Source organism: Haemaphysalis longicornis, unplaced genomic scaffold (genome assembly GCF_048455015.1).
Source record: "Haemaphysalis longicornis isolate Haplotype H1 unplaced genomic scaffold, Haemaphysalis longicornis Haplotype H1 scaffold_161, whole genome shotgun sequence".
In the NCBI taxonomy this organism is placed as follows: Eukaryota; Metazoa; Arthropoda; class Arachnida; order Ixodida; family Ixodidae; genus Haemaphysalis; species Haemaphysalis longicornis.
The window spans coordinates 447,871-474,757 of record NW_027526267.1 but is presented as its reverse complement, the minus strand read 5'-3'; the positions used below and the strand labels follow the sequence as shown (position 1 = coordinate 474,757).

The following is a 26,887-nucleotide window of genomic DNA, read 5'->3' as shown; positions in this document are numbered from 1 at the left end:
GACAATCATCAGCGACTCTAAGTCAGCAATTCTAAATTTCTCACGAGGACGCATATCAAGGGAGGCGTCCGCAATCCTCATTTCTGGTCTCCACCTCGAAAAGCGGACAGGCAAGATCAACTTAATTTAGACCCCCGCCCACTCCGGGCTTGCAGGGAACGAGTCTGCGCACGAAGCCGCTCGAGGCTTTACCGACCGAGCGGACGGCCCTTCCGATGCGGAACTCGTCCCAATGTCAGGCAGGGAGAGGCTGTTATGGTACAGTGATATCATCGGTCATTACCGTTTAAGCCGGGCCCGCTTCCCACCCGCGCACCCATCCCTCAGTAAACGGCATTCGGTGGTCTGGCGACTGCTACAGACCCACTCGTACCCAAATCCCCTAGTGTATAGCTATTGCTACCCAGGGCGCTATTCCCCCCAGTGTCATAGATGTCAGGAACGAGCGGACCTGGCGCACATGCTATGGCAGTGTCCGCAGGCGATCATAAATGGCCGCACAATCACTAACAGTGAGCAGTGGGAGACCGTGCTGCTCAGCTCCAGCCCGGAAGATCAACTCTGGGCCGTCCAGCTGGCCGAGGACGCTGCCAGAGCCCAAGGGCTCACGGCCGACGAATAAGCTACACAGCTGGCAAATTGAATAAAGTTTACTCTCTCTCTCTCTCTTAGCGTACGCAAAGGCTACAAATGCTGTACTAAAACTCGCTATTGCTGTAGAGAATAGAGGCCACTAATCTCAACGACGACTCAACGACGACATTTCAACGACAACAAAAGCTCAGTCGGTGATGCATTCTGCGTTTTCGGGGGAAGAAAATAAAAAGGGAATCGTCATTGCACCGCTGGCCCTATCATCCAACAAGTTCTTTTTGTGCTGTCACAGCGAATGAAGGGAAGCTACAGATCTTTACTTTTACACTATTAGCGAGTTTTAGCTGACCATCTTTCATGGTCCGCTCCGCTCCGATAGCAAGCGGAAACGCCATTGCACATGCGTGGCGCGCTTGGCCGCGAACGGCATTGGCTGCGGTTGCGCTGAGCGTGCCGCCGATACTGGAGCGGAGCGTCGATAACGATCAGCTAAAACTCTCTATTGAAGTCAGTCGTTTGGATATTGCGCGACTGCACTGGCGTGGATGTATTTAATACGTCCACAACTTTGGGGGCAAGAAAAGAAATGATTGGCCCGCAACCTCTGATTCCCTTCGAAAGAGAGATGATTACTGCATCGTGGACCTCGCAGCTTTATGTCCTGGAAAATAATCGTCGAGGGAGCTCCATTGTGGGATTGTTTCTATGAACGGCTGATCCGCTTCATCAGATCAACGTTGAAGAAAATGCTGGCGTCACGACTAGTTGACGCCGCAGAAGTGTCCACGATAATTACTGAGGTTAAGGCAATCGTGAACTCGCGTTACCTTATTTTCGTGCCTAATGATATACCAGAGCGTACTAATCTCTCACCAGCGGTATTTATTGTCGGTTAGAGCGGAGCGAGCAACACGGTCCGCTAAAACGCAGCCTGAGCGGAGCGTCGCTGCCCTCCGCTAGCGCGGCGGGGCGATGCGGGCGCCCTCTCGCGCGCGTGCGACGACTTTGCTTATTCTAAGATGGCTGCCTCCAACGACACCACGCCTGCGACAAGCCCCGCGGCTTTGCGCAAACCGCGAAAGCGGTTCTGCATGGATGAGGATCTGTGTTTACTACGTGAAGTGGCCACCATGAACCCGTTTGAAAACCCGGACGCGTGGGGCGTCGTGTTGAAAAACGTGACGCGCGCAGTGCAGCGCGAGCTGACCATTCGTGGCGTAAAAGAGCGGGTCGACTTGCTCGTCGGCTACTTCAGGCAGGAGGACAGGGCCAACTTGAGGAGGTGAGTCCCCTGTACCTTTTTCGATTTTTATTTAATACAGTACGTCTTATAAATGACAGCGAATAGTTAAGATGCAATCTGTTGCTTTCCTCCGTAGGTCTGGTACTGAGGAGCAGTATGGTGAGCGCGAGCAGCTGCTACAGGAGATTTCAGATCTCACGAAAAGCGCCGGCTACGTGCCGAGGACCCTGCCGAGGACAGCAAATGGCACTGGGTTGCGCCGGCCTCCTCTGTCATCGGCAGCAGCTCGACAGCGAGCGGCGCGGCAGTTCCGAGACGGCGTCACGGCAGCAATCGCCCCACTGCAGGCCCCGAATGACGAACACATGCTCGGCAAGTGATGTGAAGTGGGCGCACGCATTAACGAAGAATGGAAGCGCCAACTGTGTTTTATATTTGTGGATGCCGCGAAAGGTTCCCACCTGCCGCATATGTACTGGTGCCGTTAGGAGTAATTGAAACAAGTATTTGTAAATATCAAAAAATGCTTGCCTTGCTGGCTTTATGACCGTGTTTACTCACGCGGTAAGCAATTCTACGTGTTCGTTACATGGTGAACCCTGTTGTTTTGTTTCATACAAGCTGGGGTGTCTGACGAGTGATACTGCTTGCACGATGTGATTTAAAAGTTGTCGAATTTTAAGTGTGCTGCATCTTGTACGCAGCGGATAAATTCCTTCACATTGGCACTAGCTCAAAAAAAGAGCCTGTAGAACAATTCTGGCAGAGGAAAGGATTTTTCACTGCTGAATTTCTTCTACCGAGATCCTTTTATAGTACTTGTCACAATTTTATCCATGTACCGTGTTTTTGTGTGTGCAGATGAACCATCTCCATCACAGTTGCTGTTGTCGATGTACGACAGCGAGGTGACGCAGTCATCAGCAGCTGAAGTGCATGAGCGTGCGAGACTAAGCCCAACTGGACATGGCAGCTTCACAAGCAGGCCGGTCCAAGACGTGCCAGCCACTGCATCACGTATGTACAAAGTAAACTGAAAGCGAAATATGGGTACAGAGCAAATTCACCTAAGAAGCAGGCAAAATCTTACTACTGCGCTTATTTATGTTTATGAATAAAATAGTATACATGTTGATTATGCTTGCCCACAAAAATTTGCTAGGCTGCAACACTGCAGAACATATCTAATAGAAAACCAAAGTAAAAACAGTAATGAAAGAAACCGTTGTGGGCGATCATTAACTGCGATGAATGATTTCTGCCCTTGTAGCACTCGGCCCACCACAAACAGAGCCTGCTGAAGATAGTGATGCAGATGAGCAGGCACTAGGACCCCCAGTTCAGGTGCGGAGAAGACAGAGGCCTCGTCAAGTTGCTGCTCCAACAGATATTATGAATCAGTCCTGCACGATTTCTCACTGTAATTAGGGGCTTGGCGCTTGTCTTTTTTTTTTTCTTTTCATTTTTTGTCCCTAACCGTTACTCCTATCGTCCTTCTTTCCATTGCCCCTTGAACAGACACGCTTGCTGTGTACCATTCTTTTCAGTGATACATGTAGTGTTCTTTGTATTTTCGTTATTCGTTTGCCTTATGCACCCCACCCCAAGTAATAGTGTCAAATTTTTTTTATTGGCTGGAATCAGCACTGACAACCTGTCCAAGGTAGTTATATCCGTGTACTTGTTCTAGAATTCGGTTATCTGCGCCAAAGAGGGTGCTTCCAGCATGTTTATTTCGCATCCCTTTAGATTTACTCGCATGTATCTTTAACATATGGCTATGCGGTCCTTAAGCGCAGGCTTTTTCCAGTCTCAGTAAACAAAACTATGCCATCCGCAACAAGACTGTGCGTCGACAGCATTCATTACAGAAGAAATGGATAAGGCATTTGTGTCCGGTGTTACAAAATGCTGATGTTGGAGTGAATTAATTGCAAGTATTCCCAAAGTCAATTCAAAATAAACATGATTTATTTGTCTTTCTCCCAGGAATCAGAGCCCTCCAGGCAATGGGCCTGCAGTTGCTCACGGCGAGGGAGGAGAATGAGTTCATTCTTCGGCAAAAGGAGGTGGAGCTGCAAAAAAGGAGGCTGGAGCACGACGAAAAGCGCCTAGCTTTTGACGAGATAAAGCTGGCACTGGAGGAAGCGAGGCTGAAGCTTCATGAACAACAGGTCAAAGAAAATGCTCAAATGATGAGCACCATAAAATCTATGCTGGAAGAGCAAGGCAAACAGATTTCCAGCCTTCACAAATAAAGTGCTTCTACTGACTTGCGAAACAAAACGAGTGCTAAAAAGATGCCAACGAAGTGTACAAGATTTAGCGTGTTTAGCACGGCACTTTTTTTCAGTGATGAACCAACCGTCATGGCGACGTGTTTTGACTTCACTGAGCTGAGGGCATTCATTGCCTCAGTTTTGTGGTCGCAAATAATCCTCCAGCTGTGGGGGCTGAACTCCAAAATATTGCGACACCTGCGATACGTACATGCTGGTGTGGCAGTTGGCTAATATAGCCGCAACTTTGTACATGCGGGCAACCGTCTGTCGACGCAGCTTCTGATTTTTGCGGAAGTCGAGGAAGGCAAACAAGCCCGCAATCTTGCCGAAACCCCATTCGACCGCCTGCCTAACGGTACTCATCCTCTTAATAAATGCATACAGTGAGGGAGTAATGTTAGTTGTGCCGTATGGTTTCAGGAGCAGGGGTCGTAACGGGTAGGCAGGATCGCCGTACAGGCAGAAGTTGTGCCCCTGAACCAGCTTTTCAAGCTTCCCGTACGTCCTGCTCTTCCGGAGGATGCCTGAAAATAAAGGAACACATAACAATTATCACTCCTTTATCACTCCATGTTATCACTCCTTTTGGCTTTCACAAAATTCTTTTACCTTGTTGCTAGCTTGTCCATAATTTTACATATACAATATGCATAATATAATAACTATAAATGTGCAATATAATATACTTAATTCAAGCTTTCTTTGTACTGCAAATCCCCATTCATCATAGTAAATGTTTTTTTCCTGTAAAAGTTTGATCACATTAGGTGTTCAGTTTAACATTATTAAACACTAATGGCTTTCTCAAGAAGCACAGAAGTCTTGTGCCTTTTCTCGATTGCCCGTGACGGAATTAACCATTTGTTGTGTGTTGTACTGCTGAGGAAGTGGTTCTGTATAATTAAACACAACATGAACTCACTTGAATCATGTCGATTGCCAATGTACGGGCCGTTCAGTTGGCATATCATTCCATTAGGGCACATGATAGACTGATATTTTAAGGCATGGAACCGTTTGTGACCAGAAAAAAAAAGTTTCTGGTCTTTGGAGGGACGGCAAATAGCCCTAGCTGTTCCGTCAATGAAACCCCAGCAGTTGTGGAGCGGGGCCCCTTTGGAATGCACCGCCTGCGAGTAAAATTTATACAGATGGGCATTAGCACACACTGAAAGTAAATTTATCTATTTACAATACTGTTACTCTCTACTGACACCTTATCAGATGGGCAAAATGTATAGATACAAAGAACAAAAAATGAACGAGTGACAGCAACTTTGCTCTTTACACGGAATCGATTTAAAGTACATAAATTACCAAAAACTGAATTTAATTGAATGTATTTAATTATTAAAAACGATTAAATTGATGTAACGAGAATAATTTAAATAATTGAACTACATTAAATTACACAACTTAAACTACATAGCCCTCACACCAGTACATGCTTATTTTCGTGATAAATAGAATGATTTCTTGAGTGACATGAATGATAAATGATTGCATACCTCTGACAGAACTCTGAGTTGGGCGATGTCCAGCCAGGAGTGGTTGTTCACATCTCGCAGCAGGTGGCCAAAAGTGCTGTCGATGTGCTCCAGCACCGCATTCGTGGCTGAAGAAATGACGGAATAATGCCGCCCGAAGAGGGGCTCCAGGTCCCGCAGCCGGTTGGGGTACGCCAGACGCCGCAGTGTTAAGCACAAACACTCAATGCCGGGAATCTTGACGCACTGCGGCGTTTTGACAACTTCGGGCAGTCGAAGCGCACGCACCAGCCTTTCCACATCATCCTTCTCGAAGCGGAAGAATGTGCGGAATTGTCCACTGTCCATAGAGTAAATGTTCAAAAGGCCTTGCTGAGAAAGTGCCTCTCGGCGCGTGTACTGAAACACTTCCAGGGTCAAGAGATACTCTATTTCTGACCACTTCAAAGAAGTCAAGAGGAAAGGGTCTTCGAGAACACTTGTGAGCGGCATCACAATGCGGGAAAGCGCGAAAAACTTTCAGGTGTTTCAGATACGAACTAGGCAAAACGCCTCGTTGGATCGCAGTCGAGGAGGATCCGAATGGATCTGGAACGCAACTGTGTTGGCTATTGCGTGGCTATCGTCAAGTCGAAAATTTATTTTCATTCATTGTAATTGACCAGTAACGCAATACGATTGCATGTGTCAATACTTAATAAACAAATAAGCTATACGTACTGGTTTTACTTTATTAAAGCGGTGAAATGGTTTTCGGTTCAGTTTCATTACGGCAAACTTGGCCAGAGGGCGCTGCTAGTCCGAAAGGTCCGGTCCGCTGCGCGTTACGTGTAACTAAAACGAGAAAATCGCTCGCCGCTCCGCTACAGCTTAGCGGGGCTACCCGGAGCGGAGCGGAGCGTAAATACGCTAAACTAAAACTCTCTATTGGCTCCGGTTGCGGTGAGCGGGCCGCCGATACCGGAGCGGAGCGTCGAAAACGGTCAGCTAAAACTCTCTATTGAAGTCGAGTCGTTTGAATATTGAGCGATGGCCCTGGCGTGGATGTATTTAATACGTCCACAACTTTGGGGGCAAGAAAAGAAATGATCGCCTCTTGCTACGGTGCTTTTCTTGGCTTATCCCGTCCCTCTTGTATACTCAAAGCGCCGCCCCGCCCAAGAACACATGGATTTTCATTAAACTACCGCGTCGTTCCAAAACGACGGCCTCTCGTTTTAGAGAATTGTGCCCATGGTGTAATCTAATTAATAGAGTTTCAGAACTGGAAGTTTATATCTTAGAAATGTTCAATGGGTTACGAAGTGCTGAGCTAATAAGGTAGCCAGTATCAGCCTACTCAAAATGCCGGGGGCAATTAAAAGTTATTTACTTTTTGTGTTTCCTCATTTCCAAGCATTGTAGTGCTATTTTGTATTTCTTACTAACATTTCGTTCTTACATATTTTTGCGCAGAAAACTACGACAATGGCAGTTCTGTCGGTGGAAGTGCTACTGCTGACTCGAACGTTCAGAAATCACGCGGGGAGCCTTCTGCTTGCATGGTGTCCGACGAGCCCGTGAAGCGCGTGCCTTCTCGGACAGACATGTTTATCGCCCATCCTACCACCCGTGGACACGTTGCTCTTCGAAATTCTGAAGAGGGATCCTGGTTTCTTTCTTCAGTGTATGAAGAATTTTGCAGATATGCGTTTGCAATGGATCTGCAAGAACTGATGTGCCTGGTTGAGAAAAAAATCATGGAAAGGTCTTCCCACGATGGTTCCCGGCAAACAGCTAGCAACACTACCTATGCATGGAGAAAAAAACTGTATTTCAACGTCGGACAGTTCCTGTAGCGCATCTAAGAAATTTTCTGTGGCTTTTGAAATGTTTCCGGGAGATTGCACCGAAGTAAAAGTTACACATCCAAATTACGACAATTTTCGAACCTGGGCTCGGCTACAGTACCTGTAGAATTACCACACGCACTACCATATAAGAATCTGAAATAAACGTGCTAGGTAGGTTTATCCAAGGGAAATACAGCGTGAGAAGCCGGGGCGCAAATGGAAAGCTTCTTAAGGACAGTTTTCTGCGTGGTGACACTTTTTCGCAACTCAAGGAAGGCAAACGAAGCAACTGGTTCTGTAATATCATAATCACTTGCTCTCCCGCCGACTGCCATTGTATACAGTGACTTAGTGTCCTCTGTCTCGGAAACAGCCGCAGTGATCTCCCTAACGTGCAGCTCGTTTCGGTGTCCACGTGATAACATGGACCCCTCAGAAATAATAACCTGCTCTACACTGCGCCCTCCGGAGTGCCATAGCCATTCTTGTTCGCTGCGATATCACAGTTTTTTGGAAGCCACTAGGACGTTCAGGCCCCACTTTCTTCTCTCATGCGATATCTGCGCAAATTTTGTGTACCATCTTTTTATTTTCACTCTTTGCACCATTGAGTGAGCGCTCACAAGGTTTAAGCTTGAGAGCAAGTTTGACGGGAGTGCTTTTTTTGTGGCGTGCTTTTACTGACCGTGTGGTCATATGCGCTTGTTTATAGTTGCCCACCACTGTGCTAGACGAGAACCCGCATGACAACAGATTTTTTCTCGAGTTTCTCGTGTCTTTGGAAAGGGAACAGTGGCTGAAGAGATATTGCCATGGTTGTCGTCGCACGCGTTGACAAAGGTGGGCTGCAGTACCTAACATTGCGTTTTGTTAAGCTGGTCAACCAACTTGAGTTAGCTGTTACAAGCATATCTCTCATACATGTGAATGAGTCCCCCTTGTAGAATACGTTTGTGTCTTTGGTGTGGCTTTTTATGGTAGTATTCTTGACCTTTTGCTAAAAAATGGGGGCCCCGTCATACAAGAGACGTCCATGTGGAAGATTCCTATGCAAAATTCTGGCTCTTCCTGCAAAGTTATGTGCAGAAACTGAGGCAGTCACAACAGAAAAAACACAACAAAGTAGAGCCACTAGAGCCAATGTTGAAAATGTTTGTAAATATTTGAAGCGATGCAAAGGTGGACAATAAATTGTGCTTGTGCTGTAAGCAGATGTGGTTCCCATTTGGTGCACTTGATTGCGTAGCACTGTGCGGATTCTGACTGACTGGTACGTTTTAGCTACTATCAGTATTAGGAGGGAAAGTCGGCAAAATCGGTATTGATTTGTAATGTCGGTGCGTTTCATATCATCGATCACACGTCTCGTTACGAGTGAAATAAAGCTGGTGAATAAAGAAGATAACTTATCCCACCCGGGGCAGTGCGCCATCTCTAGCTTTCAGTTTCTCTACGCACTGCCTCCCGTGCACACAGGATTCGAATTCAGGTGGTTACTATTGAACCAGCCGTGGTACTTGTAGATGCTTTGGTAGGTTCTCCATTTTAGTGGTCCTCAATGAGAATATAAAACCGCATTTTTTTATTCGGCAAGAATTCTTACTGAAATCTGGGAAATAGAGTGTTAAAATGCCGTTTCACGGGCTGAGCAATGGAGGTATGTATCAAGAGACCACAGCAAACAAGTGCAGCGGGAGCAACGTGGGAGGGCTAGGGCATAAAGTTTCTAAATATTACCTAGACCAGAAAGTGTCGCTGCGATCGCACGCCGACATGGGATTTGTGGGTAGTGTGCGAATCGGATTGGCAGCAAGTGGCTAGTACAAAGGGCTATGGATTAGGCTTCTCGGCTCGCAAGTGATTGTGTGTTCTGTTTTCGGTATGGTTTTCCGTTTTCGGGATGCCACTTTCTGGCATTCAATGGCTATCACAGATATGTCTAAATAAGAGCGTGATTAGCACTTAACACATGTGCTCGCGTTAGCGGCGAGTTCCTTAAGATGAAGGGTTGACCACATGCAGTGACGGCGACAAGCGATGTCAAAAACGTAACTCGAAAGGTACAGCAGCAGAGTGCACTGGGTGACAGCGACAAGCAAAAAAAAAAAATAATACACTGCCGCCAATGCCCTCTGTCGTCGTCGCTCGTCGCTACAGTTCACTGTATCGCCGCTGCCGCTCGCTTGTGGGCTGCTTCTGGCCAGCAAAAAGCGAACGAGGGTCCCAGCGGCCTGTTGCCGCCGCCACCCACACTACAGCCACAAAATAAGCTACGCTAGCCCACACTATCCATTTTCTGCACACGTTCAGTTACGGTTTTCCCATCGCTCGTCGCCGCCGCTGCGTTTACTTACGCCTTGAAGTATGCACTGCCTTGACCAGGCGCAATGAGGCATACATACATAGCTACTCGACAAGCCAGTATTTATTTGTCATTTAACACATTCGTGGAATTTCATAATGCTTTCGCGCGTGCTTGAAGACTTACTTGCGGTAATAGGCTCCTCCTCTAGGTTTATTTATATCTGCCTGGACAAGGCAAATAAATACGACGCGATTGCACCATTCTTGCATCTAAGTTGCATCTGCTTCGCCTGCCAAAACGCGTAGCATACGATAATGGTACTGTATTGAGAGGAAGCAAGAACACAGTTTAGGACAACCTAAATATTTTTATCAGCTTAATATTAAAAAAAAAATCAAACAAAACCTCATCCAGTTGAGAGTATGTAATATTATAAAAATATATACGGGAACGCCCGCTGTATCTGGCGGCGTGAGCCATATGCAAGACTCTTGTTTTGTTTTTCTTTTTAACCCTCAAATTCAGTCCTTAATTTAAGCACTGGAACACAGCATTTTATACAAAGTAAAATTTGTTAACAGCGGCACTTTTGGGAACAATTGTTTAAGCAAAAACTCAATTTGCGTAGCCACAAAGTCGTTGCCGGCCATGCCACGCTGAACTTCCGGCCGAACTACACACTATGGCGGCACTCATAGAGGCGTAGAGCGCCTTCCCCGAATCACGTTGACGCTAGCGCGAGATTCAACTCTAGGTAAGTTATAGCGCTTTCCATTGGGCGAACAGGAGCACTTCTAACTGCACCCAAAGTGCTCTCGCGAGTTCTGGCGCCTTCCAGTGGTCGGGCAGGAGCAGGGGCGTTGTGTTTCTTTGGTCGATCAGGAACACTTTTTTGGCGCCGAGAGCAGCCGAGAGCAGTTCTCGGTGCCCCGTCGCCAGCGGCGGAGTAACAGGGAACGCCGAGGAAGTCACATGACCTCTTTTGCGTCACTTCTGGTTTTATCCCCGGGTGGCGGAGGAAAAATGGCGGAAGCCAGCAGCCGCGGTAGTCGCTCAGTGCGCACGGCAGCAGCTAAGCGCGGCCGTCTGGACAAGGAATTGCTGCTACATTTAGATGATGAAAGTACCCCAGATTCAAGCGCAAGCTCATCATCGGACAGCAGCAGCAGCGACGACGACGACGATTTGACATTGCAAGAGTTTATGTTCGAGCACCTGTTCACCCCGCCGGAGCAGCGACCGAAGGTAGAGTCGTATCTGGAAAAGACGGTGGACGCTGTTATCGCTCGCATGTAATTTTTGGGAGACACGATGGTGACCCCTTTATCATGAACATGAACATCCGATTGGCTTCTTCATTCGTCGCCATGCGGAAGGCAGACACAAAACCACCAGCACGTATCTGGCAAAACTGGCGAGGAATAACTGCGTGCGGACATCACGAGCGCGCGAAATGCTCCGGGAAGCGAGCGCGGGAAACGTTTGGTCACATGACTCTTGACATCTCGCCCTCCCCCTCTTTTCACTGCTCCCGGAGCAGCGCGAATGTTTCATTCGCGGAACAAAAGCAGACGCCCCCGTTAGTCCCGTGTGCTGCTCTGGCTGCTCGCTCCACTTGCTCCTGTTCGCCCAATGGAATTCGCCATTAGTGAGAAACTCTATGGGCTAGAGGTGACGACTGGTCCCTTGTGGCATTTTTTTATTCATAACTGAAATGTGTACTTCGCCACCGATTGTTTAGCCTGCATGTTTTTATTTAACCCCTTAGAACACTTCTCTGTATCTGCCGTTGACTTGAATTTTACAAAAGATAATATAAGTTTGTTATTTTTATGTTTGACGCGCGCAATAATCTTCAAACTTTTCCTGTGAAAAAAAGAGGTGAGAACTTTTCACATGGTTATTTTGGGAACTAAAATGTCATATACATGACTTCAGTGAAAAAAAGAAGTGAGAATTTTTCACAGGGTTCTGTTAGGAACTAAAATCTCATATACATGCGAGGAAAATGGCTGTACGCCTGCGTAAAGCAGTTTGCATAAAAAGTTGTGTGCGCTGGGCTGAACAACGGAAACTGAAATAAGTTTTAACACGTGTTGCTTGCCATTTGGTACGTAATTTGGTGAGTCCCTAGCCCCGCAAACCGGCCGCACGCGAAAAAAAAAAACACCTTAAATGGGCGCGCACAACATTCTAGAGTATAAAAATATTGTATCTTTAATTGATGCCTCTTAGCGCCAAATTCTCATTTATTCAGTATTTGATAAGTCATTGTACGGGTAATAAAATACGGAATCGTCTTGGAAACAAAACGACCAATATACTGAAACAAGCAGGGTAGGCCATTACCCATCTACCCTAGTGTCCTGCATTTTGTTCGCGCTATTGCAGGCTTCATACCACGCCGGGCAAAACATTTGAGCCTCTACGCCTGTGTAATATAGGTAACCGGAAATAATAAATACCCTACATATTTCATGGTGGGGTTCCATTTACGGGAAGCGGAATATGATGAAGGTGCGACCTAATATTCTGCTTAATAATTATAGTGCGAGGAGGACAACAACTGGAGGGCGACGGTACAAGCGCTTACTCGCAACTGGTTTTCTTAGAAGCATGGTCTCATATATACATGCGTGTTCACCGGGAGCATGCGCAAAAGAAAACCACATAAAACACCAGTAGGATAGCGGCAGTCAAAGTTCAGCTTCCATACCAGATCTAATAATATCAGATGAAACGTGATTGTTGCCCTGGCCGGTACCATTTTAAGGTCGACTTCAATGTCCCTCCGGCAATGGCAGTATTCACATAGTTCTCTGTGGTGTCTTCCTTAAGTCAGAGTGTCTGCGCTGAGCAGCGTGGCCTCCCTCGGCTCCTTGTTCGTAATTTGGCAAAAATGGGGTGCTTTTTAAGATTTTGTAGGGGTTTTCCTTCGCAAGACCAATAACATGTTGTAGGTGTGTGTACTGATGGCAAAGAGGACATTGGTTAGAGTTCAGCTTAGGGTAGTAGAGCAATTCCAAGGCAGGGGTGGGTAAGGTTGTTGTTTGATGTTGGCGCCGTACTGCAGCGTGGCGGCAGGAGAGGGAGGTGTCGGGTGGTGGAAAGCGAGCTCTGGACAGTCGGTAGGGATTTAATACGGACCAGTAGGTCAAGAGGCGGTCCCTATAGGGGAACCGTTCAGGAGATTCAGCACTGTCACTGGGCTGTCTGGTGACCAGTTCTCGAGGAACCTTATATACGCATTCATTTCCTTGCAGCTATGCGAGAGATAAGTCGTGTAGTCTGGTAAACCCCTTTTTCTAGGATACGGAGAGAATATACATTGTATCTGTTTGCCTGTACAAGGAAACCAGGTAGAAACGTGATGCCATCAACCATTGGAGTGGGTTGACCGTTGGAGGTATTGATTGTGATGAGGGAGAGTATGGAGAGTGGTTGTTTGCCTGGGGTTTTAGGTATATAGCAGAAGCTCCGACTTTGGTTGGGGGAAGCAGGACAGACCACGAGAGCCAGCATTCGGCGACTTGAGCTGCAGTTTGAAGGGTATCTTAGATATGACCATCAGATCTGTGTTCTCTACCTCACAATACGCACTACCCTAGCATTGCACAAGGCATGCACTCATGCACACTGCCAGGAACCACCGTGGGTTTGAGCTAGTTGAGCACGCTCACGATACTGAAACGCCGTCGCGCCAACTCGACACCGTTTCTGTTGGGCAGGATGAGTAGTGGCGACAAAGGAAAATGCCCAGGGTGCGGATGGAAGACATTTATTTTACACCAATGTTCCAATTACATAATTTACAGTTCAGGTAAGTACTTCCCTTTAGGTGAAATGGGCGATGGTGCGCCACGCGCAAGTGTGCGCGCGTTGTCGCCACAGTGCCAGTGCACACTAAACATTTTTACTCCCAAAAGGGTGCGTTCGGCTTGTCGTCGCAGGAGCACCCTCATAACAGAACATTTTATACCATTTAGGGTGCTTGGATTCTGTCGCCGCAGGAGCACCCTTTGTGATGCACCCCAGACGACAGGTGCCTTATAACACCCTTTTCGGCCTAAAATATCATATGGTGCTTACTTAGCACCCCTACCTGTAGGAGCTTTTCCTGCAAAAGCACCCACCTAAAGGGATACAGAAAGGATGCGTCATCCTCGGTTCACAAATGGCGCTGCAGGTATGCAGCCACATATGGCACAGTATGACACACAATTACGGTATGAAACATTCGTGCTTTCCAAGCTCCGTTCTATGAGACATTCCATCTGAGCTCGATGTCAGCTGATAATTTACTTGAACTTTTTGTCCCACCGATTTTTCAAACACCCATTTATAACGTTTAATATTACAGCAAAATCTCAGTACAGAAGTCGTATCATTAGACGTGGATTATTCAAAACGGTGTTAAAAATTCAATTATATGTTCATTTTGCTTAACTGCAGCGCACACCCTTCGAGCTTCACTGCACAGCATAAACGTGTTATGCAGTGAAAGCAAGTAGGCGTACAACACATCAACTGCACAAAAGTTCTTTGAACCTTAAAACCCTTGGCTTCTCAGCATTGCATCAAACTTCCAATCAGGGTAGCTACCCGCAATGTTTAGTGCCTTATTCTTGAGCAGGAAAGCTCAATATTAAGGCAGACCAAATGCAATATGTATACTTCCCTCTGTACTGTGGCTTTATTCTACACACTAAGAAAAAAAGGAGTCCCTGTGACCCTCTTTGGGGGGTATTTACTTGCCACAGATTTGACTCTTCATCGACCCCTTTCGCAGAGTCACGCTACTCTTATTGAAAGGGGGTCACACGGACCCCGTCGCAGTAGTCACAGTAGAATATGGGTGACTACCTCCTTAGAGTCAGCACTGACTGCCACGAAAGAAAAAAGAGAGTCACGGGACCCCTGCCTGATGATCATCGCGACCCTGTAACAAGAGTTGTGGGGACGCCCCCTTTTAAAGAGTCCCGTGATGCTTCTGGCGACAGAGTCGTGGAAGTGAATGGGTGACCTTCCCAGAGATGGTCAGTAATACTGCTGGTGGAATCATTGCAGTATACGTGCAAGTGCAATTTTAGCCCACATGCATGCAGCTTCATGAGCAGTTTCATACAAGTATAGCAAAGCAAACCAAAAGTATTTGAAAATTATTTTATTAAAGACGAAAGTGATACACATTGAATGAAAAGCCAGCTTAGGGTATCAGCTGTTTTAAACCACAAAATAACCAACAAATAGCCTAAAAATACAGATACACTAAGCATGTTTTACTGCTTGCTATGGCTTGTCACAACGCAGGTTTGCTAGACTAACAGGCATGATATTAAATCACAAAAACAAGTTTTGTGTTAACCAGCTTTGCATACCTGCTGGTGCAAGGTTAAACTGGTGTGGAAATAAATTGCAATAATTTTTAAAGGCTTCTTTCCTTGTTGCTGTTTTTCTAAGGCAGATGTCTTACACAAGTCCATGAAGTCAATCCAGAAATCTTCACAAGCCGTGCACAAGCGTTGCAAGGTGTCCTCGGGTCCTGGCGTGTCGGACCAGGCCTTGTCTCGGACCTGCCAGAAATATCAATGAAAAGAAATTGAACGATATGACAAAAGCAAAATGAAATTGTAGCCAGCACAGTAAAATCATCAACAACAGGCTAACTGCCCAGTGCCTGACAAAAGAGAGGGCGAGGAGCACACCTCTTGCCATTACATTTCCTTGCTTCACCATTTGGCTTTTGTTATGAAATGTTTTGTATGAGGGAACATATGTATAATGTATGAAGTCACATATGGACACCCCAGAAATGCAAAGGCTTCAAAAATTATTGCATCCATAAAGAGGATCTGAAAGCTCCAGGGAGGGAGACTAAGAATTTATGAGTGCAAAAGGCTGCTACTCCCCCCTTTTGATGGTATGAAAATATCTATGTAAAGCTTAAAGGCAGCACGTGTAACAAAGCAGTAAGTGAACTGAGACACCTGCTGCACAAAGGGCATGCTCCACACTGCAAAACACTGGAGGGGTACAAAGTCTAACTCAAACTGTTCAGTAAAAAGCATGAGGCAAGTTGGTACACAGTTCTTAAAAAGTCGAGTCCATAGCACATGACAAAGAAGATGATAGGACAAGCACTTGCTTGCAACTAAGTTTATTGAGTGCATCGTCTAAAATGACACCCTTTAATAGTGGGCCGCACAATGGTAACAAAGGAATCATAGTGAAGTTTCTAAATATTCAAGCTCATTGCAATACAGGTTCACTGTGCTCCTGTTTTTTATGTAATAAACATCTAAAAGCTCCCAAATCAGTGCTTTAGCTTCTTTGCAGAAGTCAAACTTGGCCCAAGAAAGGCTTGTACTTGCATGATTCGCAATGAGTGGGTACATGCAAAACGCCAAGGGACAAATTGGATACATCGACTTTCCAGATGGGAACGACACATCATAGATTCCCCCCATTCCCTGGGCAAAAACCGCTGGGTGTGCTGCTTGTTGCGCTTTTCTTTTGCTTTTAGGCTTGATAGCAATTTGCCTGAACCTTCTATCTACGCTTCACTGATTAACTTTGACGCTTTTTTAAAGTTATTCAATACGCTGACTATATTTTCTACTCTGCATGCAATGTCTGCACCACGTTCAGTTTTTTCCTTCAACAGTTTTTAGCTTAAAGGGACCCCGAAAAGCTTTGTGAAGGTGGCAATCAAATGCATTCAGGTGGTAGAACACATAACGGGGGATTTTTGAGCCAAGTTTGAGCCCCATACGTTGTACAGATAATTTGTAAACAATTTTTGAAGATCGCCTTTCTCAGCCGATGAGTGCGACGCTGCAGCGAGCCGACCGCGGCTGACGCAACGGCGACCGCGGGTGACGCAACGGCGATCGCTGCTGACGCAACGGCGAAGGCGCCCCCTGATTCGCCCAATCGCCGGCAAGGTCGGCCGCCGGCGGCGTCACTGCCATTGGCTTCCGGCTGCTCTTCCTCCTTCCTGCGCGATCCCGAAGCAAAGGCGGCAAAGGCGGGTCCGCAGTGATTGACGCGAGCCTAGGCGCAGGAATGCTTTGAAGGAGGCAGAGAGGGAGGAGGAGTCGATCGGCAAGTGGGGAGAGGTGCATTTAATTGCTTCTGGCGCAGCTAATACTGAATGTAGATCAATACTTCCAATGGCATTGCATCGCTATATTGGTGCTACGTGACAATACAGGCATTTTATAACTCTTACAGCAGGCTTTTCTGGGTCCCTTTAAGTGAAAGCATGAAGCACTAAATAATGCTTACAGTTGTAGTTATCTAGACCACACTTATTACTGATGGAAAAGAAACCTAAGTTGTCAGTACAAAGGGCACCACTGCCTTGTTACGTGCCTCGGTTTCTTCATGTTTTTAGTGGCCACAAGAAAAAATTTTAAACCACTTGTCTATTTGAATTATTGTCAACGCGTTTAGTTTCTGTACCCTGATTTTTTAACTTCTCGTATAATTAAATTTGGCACAAAACTTGTTCCAAAGTTTCTAATTCCCTGGATGGGCTTTTCTGCACGAGTTGTGAGCGATGCAGTATAGCTGACACTACAGCCTTGATGGGACATGCCACAAGAATTAGTTTCCCTATCCCAATTTATTGACTTTGGATGTCGAATTTTTTCTTCTCGAACTTCTCATGCACTAGAGGGGCTTCTCTGCACAAATTCAGAGTCATGCAGTAAAGCTGACACCAGCGTTGATTTCAACTCTTGTTACCGCAGAAAATTGACCAGTTTTCAGGGCTCTAAGAAAACATTTCTTTTTGCTAAATGTGGTGGTTAGGCACATAGTGCAGTGGCAAAAATGCGGATGATTCAACGCCCTTGCTAGCATCAGTTGTGTAATGTTTGCATAAATATTGATCGCAAAAAAAAAACCCAAATCAAAATTTTGTCACCGCAAAGAAAAATGAAAAAAAAGAAGTTGTGTATAACAAACCACCAATAGTGGAAAAAATTTAGAATACGCACTTTGAAGGTTTACATTAAAAAATCCTGTCCAAGAAAAAATTCACTAGTGAAAATTAATTTGTCCCCGTGGTGCCCACGTGGTGCTTGCACGCATGGTGCCCGCGTCTCGTGGTGAAGCCGAACATTCATTCCAAAATACACAATTTTGGATGGTTCTCTGAAATGGTTTGATATTATTAGGGGCCCAACTTAGTCCCCACGTGATGTAAAAACATCTTATTAAGGACTACAGCAAGCACCAGATTCACGGCAAGCAAGAGATGCCAAAAAATCCACTTGGAATTTAAAACCAATCTCATTGGTGCATTTTTGTTGACATTCTGATCATCACTTATCTACCAGAACTTCCACTTGCGGTTTATTGTCATCTTCTGACTCGCTATGGTAGCCCTGCTTGCAGGAATAACTTGCGATGCACTAGAATTGTGCCCAGCAAGCTTTCGCACGGCGAAAAGAGTGCTGCCTAACATTTTCAAAAAGGCACCATATCAAACCTTTTGGAGACTGCCAGAATAGACAGTCGCCGTAAGAAGCAACACTAGACCTCCAAAAATAGCCTCGTACTAACAAAACTGGCCAGTGAACAGCTGGCAGTGTTCAAGGCTGATTGGAAATCTCTATTTGTCTGAGCTGATATCCGATGACTTGGTGTTATTTTTTGAGTTTCAGCTGGAGCTGTTATCGCAAAAGTAGGGCATGAGTGAAGCGATATCACAAAAGGCGTTCTTTTTTCGAGGAATAGTAGAGGGCGACGGGGGTGCTATGGCAAATCGGCGTGAAGTTGGGTAACTGCGTAGTAGCACGAAATATTAGGTTTGCAACACACAAACAGAATGAAAACGGCTCGATTCGCGGCCGCGGCGGCCGCTTTTCTGATGGAGGCGAAAAGCAAAAACGCCCGTGTGTACGAGATTTCGGCGCACGTTAAAGATCCCCAAGGTGGTCAAAATTAATCCGGAGCCCTCCACTACGGCGCGCCTCATCGCCTGCGTTGCGTCGGCGCGTTAAACCCTACAATCAATCAATCAATCAGAATGAAAGCTGCTGGAAAGTGGCTCAAAATGCCAGGTCCACTTGATACACATGCGGGGAACCTTCAGAAATAAGCTTTCACAAAATAAAACGAGCCTTTCTTTGAACCAAAGCTCAGTAGTGGAAAGCTGGTGTCATTTCCAGATAATTATCATCTGTCACTGCCATCGGATTGCAAAACTGGCAAGATGATTTGTTATCTGGCTTGCTGGAAGACTTTTGGTCAAGAAAATTCCATGGTAATGCAGCATGACCACGAGTCGCATGCTTTTTTATCAAGCGCAGCAGCAACGCTCCCTTCTGAGAAAACATACACACCTCACCTTGCAAAAAACTGCCGAAAATCTCAAGGTTGCCTAAACGTGTAGTGTCTAGACTAACCACCGTGGTACATGAGAAACAACTACAACATCACAAAATCGGCAATATAAAGCACCGATCACCGATCATCAATGCTGTATATTCCTGATATCCATGTTGTCATTTCTCTTGCAACTAACGCATCCCACTGGTTAGTCTAGGCACTGCAGTTTTAGAATCAGTTCTAATTTTCCTGCTCTGGCTACACTGAAATTTCTGACGGTGTTTTTGAGGGTTGAGCAGCATGTGTTGTTTCGATAGGTGCCATGGCTGCTGCGCTATACAAAAAAGGATGTCACTTGTGGTTACGCTGCATTACCATTAGATTTTTTGATCAAATGGCTCACAGAAGTCAAGTATCAAATGATGTCGTCAGCTTTGCAATCCGACTGCGTTTAAAGGTGAGAACTACCAGAAAATGACACCAGGTATGCACTAGTGAGCTTTGGTTTAGAGGACGGGTAGCTTTTTTTCAGTCAAAGTATTCGTTAATGTCTCCGCATGTCTGACAAGTGCACTTAGCATTTTCAGCCCTTTTCCTGTCATTTGTTTCATTTCTGCATTGTGCAATTTACATTTGGCACTACTAGACAGAGAACTTCAACCCGATTTGCCTTAATGCCTTAAGAGTTCCAGTTGAAAGTCAATTGATAACCTCAAGTCATCGGACATCAGTTAAGGCAAGGAGAGAGCTTAAAATTGGCTTCAGTTTTGATTCTGTACGAGGATATTTTCGGAGGTCTAGAGTTGCTCCTCAGTAGAACTACATATTCTGACAGTCTGCCACAAGTTTGGTATTGTTTGTTTTCTAAAATGTTAGGTGGAGGTGCAATGCAGGAGGCTCATAGAGCTGAACGCCTTTTTCATTTGTCACGCAACAGTTACTCGGGGATAGCTAGCTGGGCACTGCTCCAGTGCATCGCACCTCATTCCTGAAAGCAGGGTTAGAAAAGTGAGCCAGAAGATTATAACAACCAGCAAGTGAAAGCTTCAACAGGTGCATGATAGTAAACTGACAGTGAACGAGTTTTGTTTTCAGCCCCAAGCAGTTTTTGTCCTATCCCGAAATTTTACCTTACCATTAATGCGATGTCAACCATTGACAAGATGTTTCTACATCATGTGGGGACAAGTAGTGCCTCTAATAATGCCAAACCACCCGATTTTTTTCAGTAAACTATCCGAAATTGCATATTCTGAAACAGAGGTAGGGCTTCACTGCAGAACGAGGGCACCACGCATGGTAACATGTTTTTCATATCTGACAAATTGTACTGGGCAACTAAACTTTTTTCCAAGATGTGTTTTTTATGTTTGGCAAAAATTATACTCCAAACTTTTTAAACTATTTGCGAACTGATATACACAACTTATCCATATTTGCAACGTTTGGCCAAAAACTGATTTTGTTAATTTGCGAATCTGCTCTTGTTGGAAAGGGCATCGAATAATCTGCATTTTGAGCTGATGCAGAATGTGCCTAATCAATATGTTTACACAAAAATGTTTTGTTAGACCCCAAAAATTGGTAGACTTTCTGTGATAAAAAGAAAGTTAACGCCCTGTCTGCGTGCCATATTCCGAAGTCTATTCTTAGCAGATATCAGCGTCAACGCCAGAAGTAGTGTACTTAGCGAGCATCGCAATGCATACGGCAGCTTCTGGATTTTCGGGCCGTCTCGAGCGTTTTGATGTTCGGGACAGCTTTTAGTAGTAGGAAGCATCGCTTCGTTCACAGAAAAAGAATTACCTTTAAACTATAGCTTTAATCAGCTGTCATGAGACAAATTCAACCAAGCTATTTTTCTTAGAAAACTGTTACTAAAGACAACTGTTTTTCTAGTGGCTCATTTTATTCATGACTACGTTGGCTGAAGTTGTTGAAATTGCAACTGTGTGAGAGCTTTTTATGAGTTGAATATGGGAGCTTTAACCTAATTGCTTGTAGTATTAGCATGACTAGGCCGATCTGGAAGACCATTTCGTGAGAAACGAGCGTTATCACTGCCAAAATAGCTTAAAATTACAAAACCCACCCACACATAAAGATATTCATTGATGCCAGGGTCCGTATGGGAAATTTAGGAGGTGTGTCACGGTGTCACAGTGGTGGCGTGGTTATCAGACCAGGTAGTTGTTTTGAAGGTTGGTAGCTAGTAGCTCACAATATGCCTTTTTTGTCTGCTTCTTCGGGTTTTTTTTTTTTGAAGATTATTCGGAGCGAGATTATAGAGAAATCGATAGATGATTTTTGAAGACTGGGAACGATTCCAAGAAATTTAAGCAATTTCGCTGACACAACCGTTTTTCTAAAAATTCTAAAACCACACAAAGAAGCAACACTCAGTTTTTCCAAAGCTCCTGCGAAGTGATTTCATTAAAAGTAATTACTGCTGTACTTACCAGTGCTTCTCTGAAGGCTTCGACACCACTTTCATTCAGCAAAACAGGCCGCAGGACAGTGTATCCACCCCTCTTGCATCTAATGATAAAAAATATACATATCACTGACATGGAAATTAATAAGATGTGGGGGACCAACAAAAGAGTATAGAAGAGGCCATAAGGAAAAATATCCACAGGGCTCCAGCTTAACAAATGCAATGTGGTAATTGCTACGTTCCTCATATTTTCACGGTGTATTAACAATTGCTTTATTATCAGGGTCTCTACTTCCGCACTACTTTCATTTAGCAGTATTAGAAGTGGAACTGGATTACAAGTTTGTGAAAAACGCGAAATTTCTGTAAACACACAGATGACAACGTCAGCACTGTTTCTGCAGCAAGCAAGCAATAACACATGCAGTAAAGGGTCCATAAAGACTGAATACAGCTTTGTTTAGTTTGAAAGAACTAGCTTTTCAGTACTCACTCGGCTCCCTTCCAAGCCGGAAATACATTAGTGAGAAATACGCAAGCAACACAGAATATTTTCAAATTTCTCACTGAGGCTTTGGCATGAGAGACGCAATATGGGCTAGCACTAAAAAATGTCGACAGACAAGAGACTTCTGCCGGCCCTGCTACATTAGAGTGGCGCTTCTCCACCACGTCCTCTTAGGTGTTTTCCTAGCATTTTCTGGGCATGTGTTCGCTTCTAAACTTCACTTCACATCAGACTACTGCCCTGGTCAATGAAGGGAGGAAAACTGCTTCTTCCTGTGTTGTGGCCCACAACAATGATTAAACATATCAGATGTGCAATATACATAGCAAAAGTTGCCGCAAGTGAAGACAGAAGCCGCACCACACATAGTGAACTCCGTCTGGAACAACTTCTATCTAGCCTGATAATTTTACTTAGATTTTGTTTCGACGGTAGGCCATATTTGGCCCCTCGCACCAATTTGAGCCCTCCGGGAAGGCGATGTTGCACTGTTCCCTTCAAGTTTCCATTCTTCTATTGCTCCCTTTGTCAATTTCTGCTCTTAAGGCTGACCAGCCCTCCTTTTCTTCTGTCCCCTATTTTACCCTCTCCCAGTCTCCTTTGCCTTTGTGCTATCGAGAATAACTGGTTTGCATGTTTTCATTTATGTTGGTTACATTGCTCACAAAACCGGAGGGTGGAAAAAAAACTTTTCCGAACTAGTGTTTGCCGTGCTCGGCAATATTTTAGTGTAATATTGCCTTGAGGAAGCTTTGTCCACTGATCAAATCTGTCTGAATATTCAAATCCTGGTTAGGGTTTCAACAGCTGTTGTATGAAGGTTTCGACGTATTCATAGTATTTCAGGATTCCTTCACCTGCTTTTCTCAACGGAATTGGCGGTGGCCAATTTTTGGGCCAGAACGTTTCGCGTGGAATGACCCATTAGTATTATGAAGCTTTGGGTTTTTTATGTGAAGCCTTTGGTGCGTAAACAAAAAGCACAAAACTGACACAACCTCTCTGGGAATAAAAAAGAAGTGACACCAAGGTTCAATTTTTAACAATTTTCACAGCATTTTAACATCCAAAGATGCCTTCGTGCAATAACAGTAGCTAACCGTTATTTGGAATTAATTTGAAATCAACAATATTTATGCGATCTCTACGAGAGCAAATGGTGGTTACGAGCTGAACTGAAAGAACTAAGATAGAGACAAGTGTAATACAAACCTCCAAAAAGGCAAAGTACCCCGTGAGCATGGACATCCACAGGACTTGAGGATTAAGAGCAGCCATACCTGATAGAGCCAAAGGTGAAGGCAAAAAGTAAGGGCAGGAGCAGTTGCAACAAATGACAATTTTACACAGACGTCAACCGCACAAGCAATTCGAAGTCTCAAGGGCCAGTCCAAAGCAGGCACAAGCAAATTTTATATCCCCTGAAACCTACTACAAACCCGCATAACCTCACACAGCCATGTCGATGAAAATCTGCAGCCCTGCAAGATTTTACCTGCTGTTATGACATGTTTCAAATGCTGGGTCTTTCCATGCCAAACAGCCAAGTGTATGGTGCTTGACACTCTAACCTTTCGGGAAAAATTAATTGTTGATGCGAAGATTCTCTTGGCCTTGCAGGAGTGTGACACGTTCACACGGAACTCGGGAGAAAGGGAACAGAATGAGTTACAATGGCGAACGGTGAAAGGGAAACTTAGCACCAAACAAGGACACAAGGGTCAACGTGCAGCCCCCGAAATCCAGTTCAAGCGAAGAGAAAAACGGAAATGCTCTCACCAACACGAGAAGCCCCATTCAGCGATGTGTGCCGCGGGTCATCGTTGGTCCAGGTTGCAGCAGAGCATTGGCCCCCGAATGCATGTACTGCTCGGATAAAGCAGCACAGGCAGCACCACGCCCTGCATGGCAGGTGTGGTGATCCATCCTGGGCCGTGGCCACCAACCGCGGCCAGGTGTAGAACCGAGCCCGGTTGTCTGCAAGCCAACTCGCTCGTCTGGAACCTCTGGTACACAGAATCCGCAGGCCCATCTCCAGTCCTGGTTAGCTCACCAGCTTCAGAGTCCTCTGGTTCCGCGATCGGCCTCCACCCGAACCTTGTTCCTTGCTTGAGCACCTCCTCCTTAATTAATGTAGACAAGCTGATGTGTTTATGGCTCTGAAATACAGTACATACAAAATATAACGAGAGGGAAGATGAAGACTTGGTTGCTGGCTAGTTGAAAGACTGCGCAAAAGATGAGGGTGACAGGAAGAGTGCTGAAGCATGTCTACTTGTGCAACACTGGTCTGCACGCTGGAGTAATGCCCAAGTGACAACATGTCTGGCAGACAATAATGACGCAAACAGGCGACTCACTAAATACAGAAAGTACACTCTGAGTGTGTGATCAGGACATGTAATATTTTGCACAGCTTTATGTCGGGCTAATTGGTGTAAGCTTTTGAAGGAAAATTGCTCTTGTTACGATCACAGAGACGGGCACAAGAAAAACGTCCGCTTTCACGAGAAGATGGCGCCGTCTACTCGTAAAATTGTACGTAGTTTTTTTGTGTCCGTCTATGTGACCATAAAAAGCACAACCTATCTTCAAAAGAATATTTAGCATGCTCCAGGCTTCTTTTGATGCCTATATTAAAGGATTCATTTTGCATTGGGGCCTCTTTTCTTTACCTGCAAATATCGCGCGAACGTGACAATACATGCCAATATGCCATTCATAATGGCTTTTCCCCATAAAAAGGACACTAAACGGTCCCAACAAGTTTGCTTATACGGGCAGACCAGTGTTAAAAATGACGCTGCACCAAAGGGTTCAAAATGATTTACACCCCCCATGTACTGTTTTATTTTTGTAGTTCGGTTTGTTATTTCACGAAACGTCAAAGAAGAAAACTACAGAATAAAAAGGGAACACTTGACACACGTTTGAATAGCCTGCCATTGCAAACTAGCGCCGTGTTTTACAGAATTGTACCGCTCCGCCCAACAGTCAAATGGTTTTCTGCGACCGACGGTGCGAAAAGCAGCCGTTAGACAGCGAACACAACAGTAGAGCTAGAGACAAGCTTGACGTGGGCTAATGGACGAGGGCAAAAGGAGGGTGTGCTGAAGAATACGGACGGCATGAACAAGTTAGAACAGGCGCCTCGTAGGCGCTGTAAAATACCCCTCCTCCCCACACACACACCCCGAGACTTAATTCCCTGCGAGGCCACATGTCCGCCTTTCACCTCCAATTTCCACGTATATGAATTCTGTGCCCCTGTGAACTCTACGTGAACTCAAAGACGGGCTTCGTCATTAGCTCATGAAGCTTGGCAACGTCAGGCGTTGTGGAACTGCCGTACTCGCTCGCTGTCGCGCGGCCCGAACTCTCTCTCCGTGTCCTGCATTTGCATACTATTTTCTCCCCCTTGCACATTGCAAATTCTCATCTGTTTAACTACATTTCCTGCGTCCTCACCTCTTGCCAACTTTTTTTTCCCGACAACGCCGCCAGCACACGGTCAACGCGTACGCTGTAGGGGCGCGTTGGCGAGCGAGTACGGCCACAGAACAGGGAGTACGGCAGTTTCACGACGCATATCGCGGCCCGCAGACCGCGAGCAGCCGCGAGGAAGGGCGGTCGCGGCGGCGGCAGCCGGTCTCGCGAGCGCGATAGCTTAGAACAGTCTCAAATAGGGAGGAGGGGGCGAAGGAGAGATTTCACAATGCTTACGAGGCGCCAGGCAGCAAGCAAACAAGCACAGCATATGCAACTTTTTCGGCATGTGTCCGGAAAGCTAACCGAGACAACTATTTCACTTGGTATTATTAGCAGGGACAGTACTCACGTGAAAAAACACGATGACACAGCCTTTGTTCCGGCTTCGCATTCAACCGTAGCCCGCCGTCGACTTGCCGAACTGAAGAACTCTAGTAGACGATTTCAGGCGGTGCGCAATGAATTCCGCACAGTAAATTTCATACCGGTGTCACGCCGTTTCCATCCCGCAGCGGTTTTGATACGCGAATTCGACAAAAATGCGTCAACTCGCCCCGCTGCCTTCGCGCCACACTCTAGCGCCACTCACTGGCTTGCTCTACTTGGCTCGCAGTGGATTCTATTGATTCGCGTTGTCTAAAATATTTGCATTTGTATTCTTGTTATTGAGTTTTAAAGCAAACGCTAGACAAAAGAAATCTGGTTCTGGCAGGAACTTTTTATATATGTACGTTTTACGTAATGTACAGAAGTTTTTATAAAACGAACGCAAATTAGTCACGTGACAACTTGGCGGCTTTTTTAAACGCACTAAAAGAGGCGACGCTCGCACACAGGTTCAAATATATAATAATTGTGAGCAACGTGCCTTATTCATTTAAATAAAAAGATTGTCGCAATATGAAGTAGTTTTTATTGAATAAAAGCAACTACAAGTAAGAATTTGAATGACTAACACTTGAATTCTGCTTTTTGGTCGGGCAGCTTGGTGTAAGTTTACACGACATCTGAACCCAGAGCTCTGTACGCGCGCAAGTGCGATGCCTTACATCGATATGTACTTAATGTACAAAATTACTAGTGGCACATGAAGCAGTGAACATACTGCTTAATTGGTAAAACGCGAATGAGAATAACATCTGCAGTAAAGTAGGCTTTGTTGCACGACAACGAAGCTTTGCAAGAAAGCAGGCACGCAACATCGTGCATAGAGAGGCTGAATTGTAGAGCGGCAGAATTGTGGCGCAAAAGCTAGTTACGTACACGCCACACGTCCTGATATTCTCCCGCCTATTTTGTAGGGTTCCTGAGAAGGCCATTTAGTTGCGTAGCAATATATATTACGAAGCATAGTTTTATTCGTGTTCTTAT

At 45.5% G+C, this 26,887-nt stretch overlaps 3 protein-coding genes across 7 annotated transcripts; 1 reads left to right on the top strand and 2 right to left on the bottom strand.

Moving 5' to 3' along the window:
* The first annotated feature begins 1,696 nt into the window (after positions 1–1,696).
* On the top strand, positions 1,697–4,095 carry LOC144166275 (uncharacterized). The gene is made up of 4 exons (XM_077695816.1): positions 1,697–1,876; positions 1,974–2,209; positions 2,699–2,854; positions 3,827–4,095. Exons 1-4 carry the CDS (start codon positions 1,725–1,727, stop codon positions 4,093–4,095), a joined length of 813 nt encoding a protein of 270 aa, XP_077551942.1. The 5' UTR covers positions 1,697–1,724.
* A 7-nt stretch (positions 4,096–4,102) lies between these two features.
* LOC144166268 (uncharacterized) lies at positions 4,103–6,098 on the bottom strand. Its single transcript, XM_077695810.1, has 3 exons — positions 5,628–6,098; positions 5,042–5,249; positions 4,103–4,643 (listed from the first exon to the last, which is right to left on the bottom strand). Exons 1-3 carry the CDS (start codon positions 6,096–6,098, stop codon positions 4,252–4,254), a joined length of 1,071 nt encoding a protein of 356 aa, XP_077551936.1. The 3' UTR covers positions 4,103–4,251.
* Positions 6,099–14,993: 8,895 nt separating this feature from the next.
* LOC144166270 (uncharacterized) lies at positions 14,994–26,081 on the bottom strand. Of its 5 annotated transcripts, XM_077695812.1 has the most exons (5): positions 25,866–26,081; positions 23,807–24,150; positions 23,240–23,307; positions 21,542–21,620; positions 14,994–15,316 (listed from the first exon to the last, which is right to left on the bottom strand). In XM_077695812.1, the coding sequence occupies exons 2-5, from the start codon at positions 23,822–23,824 to the stop codon at positions 15,104–15,106; spliced, it is 378 nt and encodes a 125-aa protein (XP_077551938.1). In that variant the 5' UTR covers positions 23,825–24,150; positions 25,866–26,081; the 3' UTR covers positions 14,994–15,103. The 5 variants fall into 5 exon arrangements, 3 of the variants coding, with proteins under 3 accessions (XP_077551938.1, XP_077551937.1, XP_077551939.1); XR_013321618.1 differs by having other exon boundaries at positions 23,240–24,186; positions 25,866–26,080; XM_077695811.1 differs by lacking the exon at positions 25,866–26,081 and having other exon boundaries at positions 23,807–24,358.
* Between the last annotated feature and the right edge of the window lie 806 nt (positions 26,082–26,887).